This window comes from Oncorhynchus kisutch, linkage group LG10 (assembly GCF_002021735.2).
Source record: "Oncorhynchus kisutch isolate 150728-3 linkage group LG10, Okis_V2, whole genome shotgun sequence".
Classification (NCBI taxonomy): domain Eukaryota; kingdom Metazoa; phylum Chordata; class Actinopteri; order Salmoniformes; family Salmonidae; genus Oncorhynchus; species Oncorhynchus kisutch.
Window position 1 is genome coordinate 35,138,049 of NC_034183.2, and position 12,944 is coordinate 35,150,992.

Here is a 12,944-nt window from a genome sequence, read left to right on the forward strand (position 1 = left end):
CTAGTCATAGAATATTCTCACTACTACCGCACGGCAAGCAGTATCAGAGCACCAAGTTTAGATCCAAAATGCTTCTTAACAGCTTCTACCCCTAAGCCATAAGAATGCTGAACAGCTAATCAAATGGCTAGGCGGGCTATTTACAATGCCCCCCCCCCCTTTTTTTCCAGACGCCGCTACTCACTGTTTATTATCTATGCATAGTCACTTTACCCCTACCTACATGCACATATTACCTCAATTACCTCAACTAACCTGTACCCCCGCACATTGACTCGGTACCGGTAGCCCCTGACTCGGTCCCCTGACTCAGAATTGTTATTTTATAGTTTATAGCTATTTTATTTGTTTTATTTTATTTTATTTCATAAATATTTTCTTAAGTCTTAAGTTTCTTAAGTAAGCATTTCATGGTAAAGTCTACACCTGTTGTATTCAGCGCATGTGACAAATACTGTTTGTTTTGATTTGATTACCCAACCCTCAGTCCTGGCCCGCAGCTAAAAACATGACGACTCAAATATCACCCAAACATAATATGAAGCTACTCCCAAAACATATCATGTTAGGTTACTCTCCAAAAATATCCCCACCCAGAGTTTTAGGTTGATGTTTGAATCGCCAGCCCTTGTGGTGAAGTAAGGCGTGTATGTGTGTGTATGTGTATGTGTGTGTGTACCGGTGAGGAGTGCTTGTCCCTCTCTTAGCTCCTCATCCACGGCAACACTGTACTCCTCCTGGGAGAAGCCTCGTGTGCACGGCAACGATCCCTGCCTCCATGGCAATGACCCCACGGCCCCTCCGCCCTGCACAGCAATCTGGAGAACAGAGAGGAAGAACAGAAGGGTGTGAGAAAAAATATCAATATAGTCCTGGATAGGTTACACATACTTAAATATGTATGCACTCACTGCACTGTAAAATGCTTTGAAAAAAAGTGTCTACAGAGTAGTTTATATTAAAAGAGTTCACAACGATGTAATAACCACTAATAACTATCATAATAGGCAAGAGAAGTGACATAATAACCACCATCAAATGCAATATATTATTTGCATAAAAGAGACATACTATTCTAATGTATAACATAACAACATAAATGTCTATAACTGTGTCAAATAACAGCAACAGTATTTGCACATTAGGAGGGGCCTAGCCCAGCGGCAGACAGACAACTAATATCTAGCGTGTAGGCTACCTCTCTATGCCCTCCGCCCTACCCCCCTCACAGAACGGCACAATGACATATGTTGTTGTTAAGAGTCCACTCAGGCTGGTGATTGGAGTAATGAGTGTAAGGGTAAGCAGGTAGTATGATTAGACTGAGAAAGACCTCCTGTCGGCGTCCCAAATGGCACCCTATTAGTGCACTACCAATGGGCTCTGGTCAAAGGTGGTGCACTACATAGGGAATAGGGTGCCGTTTGGGATGCAGGCCCTATACGGCACTTCAGAAACGCACTTCAGAAACGCACCCTCCCTCTTCTCCACCATCATGTCGTTCTGCCCCTGAACAGGCAGTTAACCCACCGTTCCTAGGCCGTCATTGAAAATAAGAATTAGTTCTTAACTGACTTGCCTAGTAAAATAAAGGTAAAATTAAAAATTAAAAAATAACTGGTAATCACAGATCTGATATGGCTACACAACTGAAAGCTATGTCTTGGAACCCCTTGCTTGCTTTCACCTACCAGATTGTTTTCAGATCAGTGATTCATTCAGGGAAGATATGGAGGAATAGGGTACTACAGAAGTATTGAAACATCGGTGTGAAGGCAGAGCACTATCATGGGGAAACGGAGCCGAGAACAAAACAGACCAGCTCACATCATAGATGTGCGTGTCAAAAAGCTGTAAACCTTGACCTTTCCATGACGTGACCTAACTCATTCATCTCATGCCTATTCTATTCAATTCTAATCAAAACCTCTAATCTGCCAACTCTCTGCAAATCACTCATCTGTCTCTATTTATTTGTACAGTGCCTTGCGAAAGTATTCGGCCCCCTTGAACTTTGCGACCTTTTGCCACATTTCAGGCTTCAAACATAAAGATATAAAACTGTATTTTTTTGTGAAGAATCAACAACAAGTGGGACACAATCATGAAGTGGATCGACATTTATTGGATATTTCAAACTTTTTTAACAAATCCAAAACTGAAAAATTGGGCGTGCAAAATTATTCAGCCCCTTTACTTTCAGTGCAGCAAACTCTCTCCAGAAGTTCAGTGAGGATCTCTGAATGATCCAATGTTGACCTAAATGACTAATGATGATAAATACAATCCACCTGTGTGTAATCAAGTGTAAATGCACCTGTGTGTAATCAAGTGTAAATGCACCTGCACTGTGATAGTCTCAGAGGTCCGTTAAAAGCGCAGAGAGCATCATGAAGAACAAGGAACACACCAGGCAGGTCCGAGATACTGTTGTGAAGAAGTTTAAAGCCGGATTTGGATACAAAAAGATTTCCCAAGCTTTAAACATCCCAAGGAGCACTGTGCAAGCGATAATATTGAAATGGAAGGAGTATCAGACCACTGCAAATCTACCAAGACCTGGCCGTCCCTCTAAACTTTCAGCTCATACAAGGAGAAGACTGATCAGAGATGCAGCCAAGAGGCCCATGATCACTCTGGATGAACTGCAGAGATCTACAGCTGAGGTGGGAGACTCTGTCCATAGGACAACAATCAGTCGTATATTGCACAAATCTGGCCTTTATGGAAGAGTGGCAAGAAGAAAGCCATTTCTTAAAGATATCCATAAAAAGTGTCGTTTAAAGTTTGCCACAAGCCACCTGGGAGACACACCAAACATGTGGAAGAAGGTGCTCTGGTCAGATGAAACCAAAATTGAACTTTTTGGCAACAATGCAAAACGTTATGTTTGGCGTAAAAGCAACACAGCTCATCACCCTGAACACTCCATCCCCACTGTCAAACATGGTGGTGGCAGCATCATGGTTTGGGCCTGCTTTTCTTCAGCAGGGACAGGAAAGATGGTTAAAATTGATGGGAAGATGGATGAAGCCAAATACAGGACCATTCTGGAAGAAAACCTGATGGAGTCTGCAAAAGACCTGAGACTGGGACGGAGATTTGTCTTCCAACAAGACAATGATCCAAAACATAAAGCAAAATCTACAATGGAATGGTTCAAAAATAAACATATCCAGGTGTTAGAATGGCCAAGTCAAAGTCCAGACCTGAATCCAATCGAGAATCTGTGGAAAGAACTGAAAACTGCTGTTCACAAATGCTCTCCATCCAACCTCACTAAGCTCGAGCTGATTTGCAAGGAGGAATGGGAAAAAATGTCAGTCTCTCGATGTGCAAAACTGATAGAGACATACCCCAAGTGACTTACAGCTGTAATCGCAGCAAAAGGTGGCGCTACAAAGTATTAACTTAAGGGGGCTAAATAATTTTGCACGCCCAATTTTTCAGTTTTTGATTTGTTAAAAAAGTTAGAAATATCCAATAAATGTCGTTCCACTTCATGATTGTGTCCCACTTGTTGTTGATTCGTCACAAAAAAATACAGTTTTATATCTTTATGTTTGAAGCCTGAAATGTGGCAAAAGGTCGCAAAGTTCAAGGGGGCCGAATACTTTCGCAAGGCACTGTATCTCTGTTGCTTATCGTAGCCTAATTTCTAACATAAAACATCTCCAAACATGTTTCAAACACTCTCATACTCTTCTAAATGAATACATTAATGCAATGAAGATGCAAAACCAAATAGGTTGGGTAGTAGGGCTGACCCCATTTAGTCGACAGGTCGATTGTTTGGTCGATAGGCTGTTGGTCGACTGAGATTTCTTTAGGATGTTAAAGGTTCTAGATAGAACCCTTTGCCTCACAAAGAACCCTTGTCATCCAAAAAGGGTTATTCTGATCAAAACAGTTCTTGGTAGAACCCTATCCCTCTGTAAAGAACCACTTTGGAACCCTTTTTTCTAAGAGGGCATAAAGAACCATTTCAAAATCAAAATCATGTTTTTAATCAAATGTGATGATATTTGGATGAAACCAGATCAAAGTATGATGACCAAAGTGCGAAAAATGACTGTTGCTTATACATTCATTTACTTCATATGTATACAGGGTGGGTCACCATTGAGAACAGGGTCTCATTTGCAAGGGAGCCCTGTGAACATGAACATACTATAAATAATATCAATATAATAAATACAACAAGATTATTCAAAACAAACACAACTCTCACATATGACCTTCCTTAAACTCAATCTAAACTGTCCAATGGAGGCCAGCGAGTCTAATTCCAAGGTTGCCTGAAGACTATTCCATGAGCTGGGGGCATAAAAACTAAAAGGATTTGTTCCTGTGGGACCTCCAGAACCAGCCAGTGTAGAGAGTGGGTATTACAAGTGCTGGATCTCCAGTTAATATCTGAGCTAGTGGGGGAGTCTCTGGAGAACCGTTTTATATACAAAAGGTAACCCATTTTGAGCCCTTCTGGTAGTCAGAGACTCCCAGCCAACAGAACTATACGAAATGCAGTGATGTCAACAAAAATGGTCCCCAGTGAAAAGAAGGCAGTGCTGAATGATAGACTGAATCTAAAGGTTTTAAAGCAGAGGCTGCCGCATTCATGTGGATTATATCCCCATAATCAAGTAGTGGGAGAAGCGTTGCTTGAACAATCCAAAGTGAGGCTGGATGTATTTCTAGAAAATAAACTCATCTTAAATCTCCACTTTTTTTCAATATAGCACATAATCTAAGAAAATAGTTTTATGGTCTAAACAATATAGCACATGATCTAAGACAAGTGTAGCTGCTGAAACAGTGCTATGTCCAGGTCTAAAACCAGATTGGTGCTCATTAAGAATATAATGAGAAGTTTAAGTTCTCAGCTGAGAGTTGGCCAGGGACTCTAAAACTTTGGCGTGGCAAAATAGCTTGGAAATTGGACAGTAGTTATCCAATTCAGAAGGATCTCTGCTTTTGTGTACGGGGAGGACTTCCAGATTTTCGGGATAACCCCAGAAACAATTGTCAAGTTAAAAACATAGGTTAATGATTCTAAGGTTAATGATAAGTGGGTCAGAAATCTATAGCAAAAGGGATCAAGGGTGTCAGCCTCCGCTGATAATTTTTATTTTTTTTACATACATTTTAAATAAGGCACTTAGCATGTCATAGACATCCAATGGTTGAAATGAAAATGAGGAATGTGTATCTGGGAATGTATCGTTCTCTGCGACTTGGCTCGAAGTGCATTAAGAACTCCCTCTGCTAGAATCAGAGTTTTCAGAAGCTATTTTATCAAATCGGTGGCCCTCGAATCAAATCAAATGTTATTGGTCACATACACATGTTTAACAGATGTTATTGTGGGTGTAGAGATATGCTTGTGTTTCTAGCTCCAACAGTACAATAATATCTAACTGTAATGCTCGTCGTCGGTGGAAGGAAGAGTGGTCCAAAGCGCAGTGTGGAAAGTGATATTTATTTACAAGAAACACTCAAACAAAAATAACAAATCCAAAAACGAAAGCGAACAGTTCTGTCAGGCACAGACACTAAAACAGAAAAAAACACCCCACAAAACCCAAACGGAAAATCACAACTTATATATGATCCCCAATCAGAGACAACGATAGACAGCTGCCTCTGATTGGGAACTACACTCGGCAAAACAACAAAGAAATAGGAAACATAGATTTTCCCACCCGAGTCACAACCTGACCAAACCAAACATAGAGAATAAATATGGCTTTCTAAGGTCAGGGCGTGACACTAACAAGTAATATTTAACAATTTCACAACGATACACACAAATCTAAAGTAGAGGAATGGAATTAAGAATATATAAATATTTGGACAAGCAATGTCAGAGTGGCATTGACTAAAATACAGTAGAATAGAATACAGTATATACATATGAGATGAGTAATGCAAAATATGCAAACATTATTAAAGTGACTAGTGCTCCATTATTAAAGTGGCCAGTGATTTCAAGTCTATGTATATAGGGCAGCAGCCTCTAAGGTGCTAGTGATGGCTATTTAACAGACTGATGGCCTTGAGATAGAAGCTGTTTTTCAGTCTCTCGGTCCCAGCTTTGATGTACCTGTACTGACCTCGCCTTCTGGATGATAGCAGGGAGAACAGGCAGTGGCTCAGGTGGTTGTTGTCCATGATGATCTTTTTGGCCTTCCTGTGACATTGGGTGCTGTAGGTGTTTTCCCCCGGTGAAGCATTGGGCAGACACCCTCTGGAGAGCCCTGCGGTTGTGGGCGGTGCAGTTGCCGTACCAGGCGGTGATACAGCCCGACAGGATGCTCTCAATTGTGCATCTGTAAAAGTTTGTGAGGGTTTTAGGTGTCAAGCCAAATTTCTTCAGCCTCCTAAAGTTGAAGAGGCACTGTTGCGCCTTGTTCACCACACTATCTGTGTGGGTGGACCATTTCAGTTCTTCAGTGATGTGTATACTGAGGAACTTGAAGTTTACCACCTTCTCTACTGCAGTCCCGTCGATGTGGATAGAGGGGTGCTCCCTCTGCTGTTTCCGGTTGTATTTAATAACACCACAAAAAATGTAGGGATAATAATGTAATAAATAACACAGAAAAACAAATACTGCAAAGTTGCTTAGGAGCTAGAAGCACAGCTGCCCTATCTGTCAGCGCCATCTTTACCTACTGAGGCAAAGTGGTTATTAAAAGCACACCAAATGTCCATCTTATCTGTTATGTGAGCAGAGGCTGTCATAACCTGCTTTGGTAATGAGGGGATGGTGTTTTGTTTTAGGGATTTGACCACCTTCCAGAATGAAGCTGGATTGCCACGATTCTCAGATATACATTTCAAAAAGTACTGTATGAGGATTATGCTTTTCTAACCTGGGATAGGCATCTATTTTTTAAGCTTTTACATAGAATCAGTCAGCCTAGTCTTAGCCCAAGCTAAATTTCTCACCTGAAGTTTCTTTGATAGTTCAGGGATTAGCTCTATCCCTTACATGCTTATCTGCAATAAAAATTATGTAGGGACAGATCTGAGTCAGAGATATCTGTCACAACCCCCATTCACACAATCCTAGAACAGACAAGAATGGTTGTCATTGAAATTCATATAATTTGTCATGTAACAATGTGAGTGCGAGATTTAGGTCGTTTTATGCAGGCAATGGGACAATGGTCACTGAACTCATTAGCAAATATTCCATTGGTTGTATACTTGTGAGGGGTATTTGTCAAAATAATATCTAAAAGAGTAGATTTTTCAGGGTGTTTAAAGGGCGGGTTGATTCAGTTATCAACTGAGTTAGATTTAGCTCAATCAGAAGCTGGCATCAACTAATCCTGATTAAGATCAACCAAAATGAATAAATCAGATTTAGCATAGTCAGATAACAAGTCAGACAATTGGCTAAGAGCACTTGTTGGTTGTAAATATGGTTTGAGAGGCCAGAGCTATAATAAAATACATTTTTGAGATCAAACTGCTGGCATTTACATGAATCAGTTCAATGCCACAGCTGCAGGATTTCAGATCAATTGGAGTCTCTAATACAAGCATACTATGCTCAATTGATAACCCCTTACTTGAAAATACCATAGGGCTAGTTTGAAATGGTATAGATAAAAGATTGTCTAGAACTGTACCATTGTGCCTATGCTTTGAGCGAGGAATTGGATTAAAACAAGAGTCAATGAGGGTTACCTGTTGCGAACATGCAGTATGAAGATAATGCTGATCATTTATGGTTGGGATTACCTAAACGGAACATGGGGTGTTGGTAAGTCAATGTCTCAGCGCAGCCTTGAAATGCAAGACCAGGGTCCAGGCACCAAGATGATTTGGATGGTCCCCATCCTCTCTGTAGAGTATCTCTTGTTTCCAAACGGTGTCAAAGTTATCCACGATGATTTGGATGGTCCCCATCCTCTCTGTAGAGTATCTCTTGTTTCCAAACGGTGTCAAAGTTATCCACAAAAGTAACTCCAACAGAGTTAGAGTAGACTGGTAGCGAATCATGTAGTGCCAGCAACCTACTGAATCTCGCTGACACGACTCAGTGGTGGCACTGGGGGCCTGAAAAACTTGGATGCTTGTTGGATTCTTTCAGAGTTCCAATCAGTTCTTTAAAATCCTGTTTCAGCCACTCCGAGCTAGCAATCCTAATGTAATTAGATCCCACATGGATTACTATAGCGACAGCTCCCATGTTCTGGTGTAAAATGGTAGGAAGCAGCCTAGTATTGTCTTGTAACCAAGCCCCAGGATAGCACAATGTTTTTGACGGTGAGTGGATCTGAGGCCTGGGGTCTGGGGCAGAGTCCCTCTCGGGAACTTGGAGAATAATAGTCCGAGGCAGAATCTCCCTGGGAAGGAGGGTGGATAGGGACGAAGGCGCGAGAATCTCCATAGCCAAGACGGCGAAGCTGTTGAACAATTGGATTTGGGTTGAGCTTCCGAACACCAAAAAAGCCCCACTAGCCACAAGCCACTTCCCTCCATTTGGACTACGGCGGGTGACATGCTTCCATGGATGGGCAGCAGGATTGGAGACAGTATAATCCGCTAAATCCACCAGAGGTAACGGTCCTGCTCCATTTCCCAGGGGAGTGGGAGACTTCTGCGGGAAGGGGTCCCTGGAAAGCATTGGCTATTAAGTCAAGGAGTGTTGACATGGTGGTGATACTCTCAACACCTCGGAATGGCGTCCAGGCTGTGGTGTAGAGAAGGAGAAGGTAGGCGGGGTTACTTTCCCAAGTAGATTAGGCAAGTTTTGAATTTGTTTTCTAATAGTAGCCACTTCTTCCCTATGGTCCTCTGCGAGTAAACAATTGTTGCATCGGAATTCTGGTCGGTCCACATTGTTCCAGAAGAGAGCGTAGTATAAGTACAGCTCCTGCAGTGCATGAGATGCTTGCTTTTTACCCTGAATGGGGAAGCCTCCATGGGAAGAGACATAGGAAATACATCCGTGGTGCAGAGACAGCAATTTCAGGCAAAGCAAAAATATAATAATAAAAACAGACAATAACTGATGTATTTTTCTGGACCTATACAGACCGTTGGTAAATATAGCCAATACAACAACAAAAAAGATTAAAGGGAATAGACTGTAGCCTGTTAAACATAACTTCCTGTGAAAAACAATTCACTGTCAAACAAATATGTGCACTCGCTCTCCTTCCAGTCAAAAGGTGTGTGTGATGAGTGTAATAGTGTGCTTGTGTTTGATCATGAAGTTACTGGTCCCCTCCCCGTGTCAAACACTTGGATTCAGGAGGCGGGATTATTAAGGGGATAGGGTGACGTCACCATAACTCTCTCGTTTTAATACACCAACGGGAGCGTGACATTCTCTTACTTAATTTAAATAAGTACCGCCTTCTAACTAACATCGGATAAGGCATGTATGCATAGGGGTGTGGTTTAAGTAGATGGATAGTTACTCTACTGGTGCCATAATTTGACTGTATGGTGTCAGGAAGTATAATTCAAAGATTACAATATTAACCTATGGCAAAGACACGTATATGTTTCTCCTTTCATGTGTGTCTGGTGTTAGCTAGTTACTGGCTAGCTAGATCTTCAGTCAGCATGGAACAAAAGTGTGTGGGGGGATTCAAAACTCTGACGCAGTTGTCATGTCAACACATCCGTCAGTGCCACATCACAAAAGACACACCAAATGGGAGATGTATAAAAACAAAATCTAAATAAATGTGTATCACAACATTTTCTTGAGATACTTCTACTGCAACACTGTGCCCAAGTTTCTTGACATAGGCCTTACAAAGAGCAGTCAGTCAAAGTAAATAAATTAATATACGCTTCCCACCCACTCAGCCTGTCTTTTAAAATGTCTTGGTAGTTAGCCATGAGAAGAAAAGTAATTTTTCTTACATTTTGAGCATTTCTATCCCCCCAAATTATTATGGGTGATATTTTAGTCACTCAAAAGGCTATTTTACATGGGAATCAGATTGACTGTTCAAGGACCTTTAAAATTCCACCAGTGCTATGATTGTGTTAATTGACAAGTTGAATCAGGTGTGAGAGCACTGGAACCACTGGATGTTGCTGAGAAGAGAATTGACCACTGACTTTGTCTATTGACACAAGGCTATAGGTGAGTCTTTCACAAAACAATGCTACTGGCCATAGTCATCTATAACATGCTGTACTGGCATAACACAACAGATTAGATGAACTGGAATGGCACTCTCACTCACCATTGCACAAAAAAGAGCTGTGCGCTACGCCCCAAACAATGTAAATGAGCCGTCACCTTTTGGGAACTGCAAAGAGTAACTATGGTTCCACATAGAACCATCACCATTCCCAAAGAACTCTTGATGAACCCTCTTTTCTTAGTGTCTAGGTTAGGGCTGAATCAAATTACGTTATAGTGTATCTCTAAATACACATCCGATTTAGTGCACGGGCGCAACTTCAGCCTTGTGACCTGTCTGCAGTACACAATATTAACGGTATCGTCTCAAATAGCCATAACAGCATCGCATAGGCTAGAAAAGTCGACCTTTCTATAACCCTGCATAGCCTAGGTTACAGATCAAGCCTACAGTTAACGACCACTATGAATCATGGGTGTATACAGAGCAGAGCGTAAACTAAACGGTCCCTAAGAGGCTACTGGGAATATTTCCAAAACAACAATTCCCTTCACCGAGTAAGCTATTGCCCGTCAAATGTGCAGCGTGATTAGGCAAATCAATGGGCAATTCAGTAAAGAAATAACATAGGAGGAGAGCTGCAGTTTAAACAAAGTGCAGGCTACTGTAGCGGCTATGACTGCAAAATTGTGTGCCAGACCGAAACTCAGATATCCATGTTGAAAAACCAATTAATATTAACAAAATGGAATGCACAATTAGCCTACATTTGAGCAAGATCCTAACGCATACACCCTTAGAAAAAAGGGTTGTAAAAGGGTTATTTGCAGAGGGAGAGGGATCTACCTAGAACATCCTAAGATCCCGTTTTGGAAGAAAGGGTTCTTTGATTCTTTGGAAGGCAAGAAGGGTTCTACATGGAACCGTGTGTAATATTTCACAGCATGCTCTATTGCTGGGAGATTTTCAGAATTTTTCGGTTCACTGTAATATCTGTGTTTTTTTTTAACGTAAGTTGATTAGTTAATACATTTTATGCTACACAAAGATAAATAACATACAGTTTTCTAAACAATCTGTTGGATTTATTGCACACGTTACTGAAATGGTTGTTACAGTTTACATGATTGAGGTAGTCTCAATATTGTACCTTCCCTACCCCGGCAGTCATTCTGTTGGATATCTTAACTCTGGCTGGGTTCAAGGTAGATCCCTTCATAGATGCTTCTAGGAAGAACCTTTAGATGATAAAATGGTTCTTGGTAGAACCCTACATAGAGGGTTTGAGGATCACTGCAAAAAGGGTTCTACCCAGCACCAAAAAAGGGACAAACTGAAAAACACTGTTCAGTTCTACTTAGCACCTTTAATTCTAAGAGTGTAGTTTAAAATCAATATAAACCAACAACCTAATATGTAGGCAATGTAGAAGGAAATTAATGCAGTCATATCCTGCAGACTTGCGCCGAGTTGGTTGTCTCAATGGTTGGTTGTCACAGTGTTAATTACTCCCAATCTAAATGGCACTGTGTAATATTTGTAATGTTCAAAAGTGTGAATTCTTTGAAATAACTCATCCACCTGGTCAATTCATGTCAACATGACAAAACATTGAGGTGAGGGGAATGTGTTTTTCATAGGTGAAAGTAAAAAGGAAATTATTGGTATTTTACTTGTAAATGTTTGAATTATGGGAGTATCCTTGAATAATTATGTGCACACACAAATTTACAAAAAAACATAATGTTATTCTAACGGAGTAAAATGCCTAATTTTGTTAGGAAAATCTTTCCATCGGCTGTTTATAAGACTGTATGCAATATTGCTTAATTTCATGTTACAAAAGGAATAAGCTACTAGCAAATATTGTGACAACCAACCCCATACTGTGTGTCATCCAACCCCGCGATGGGGCTGTTGGTGTGTGACATCCAACCCTGCAATAGGGCTGGTAACTGGTTGTCACAAGTGGACTGAATGTTTGGTGGCTTATAACTCTTCTTTGGAATATAAAAAGGGTCCTCATTTTAACCCAAGACCTTGGTCTTTCTCTTAATATTGAAAATAATACTGTAAAGAATACTGGTGCTGAGAAATACAAATGAGAGTAATACGTGTGACAACCAACCCCGGTCTCCCCTAGTGAGTTGACCATCATCATAGAGCAAAAACCAAGCCGTCACTCAGACCCCTGTCCCATAGCCAACCAACCAACCCCACCACTACACCAAACCGAAGAAACGGTTTCGTAGCCTACCTGCACAGCTGCCAGTCGCATCAGCAGCGCGACTAAGGTTCGAAACATGATTAAATCCCTCCTTCGAATGTGTTGGGAAAAGTCCCAATCTCTCTTCGCGGATCAATGCGAGAATGTTCACTAGTAAACGAGCAGCTTGCAGCATGTAGCAGCCTCGTCTCTCTCCTCGCCGTCCCAGTTCTGTGCTGTGCTGCTGAGCGGAGTGCACTCTGTCTGGTACTGAGGCTGAATGACTTAACTGGCTACCAGTCGGACCGACCGACAACACGGGCCTCAGTGTCTCTACCTACCGGATAACATCAGATATGGCAGAAATCACACAAAGATCCTTTTCTCTCCCTCTTCGCCCTGTCTCTCTCCTCTTCTCTCCCGGCAGAGAATGACAGACCACGCCCCTCCTGTACAACCAAATTAGTCCTACCCTACACAACTCTCGGAGGGGTAAACGTGGTTGGAGGAGGGAGTTGGGTATAGGAATTGTCTTTTGATGTGAAACAATGACGGCCTATGATTGAGCAGTAAAAAATGAGGCCAATGAATGACCGTGTGAAGTGGCGCTCTTG

General features: G+C 41.5%; 1 protein-coding gene across 1 annotated transcript in view; it reads right to left on the bottom strand.

Annotated features, from left to right (window-relative positions):
- Positions 1–12,602, bottom strand: part of LOC109898084 (cadherin-2) — a 109,985-nt gene extending 97,383 nt beyond the window's left edge. The window contains exons 1-2 of the mRNA XM_020492865.2: positions 12,382–12,602; positions 680–818 (exon numbers count right to left, since the gene is read on the bottom strand). Of these exons, the coding sequence (XP_020348454.1) occupies positions 680–818; positions 12,382–12,429 (187 nt within the window). The 5' untranslated portion in view covers positions 12,430–12,602. The remainder of the gene's footprint in view (positions 1–679; positions 819–12,381) is intronic.
- Between the last annotated feature and the right edge of the window lie 342 nt (positions 12,603–12,944).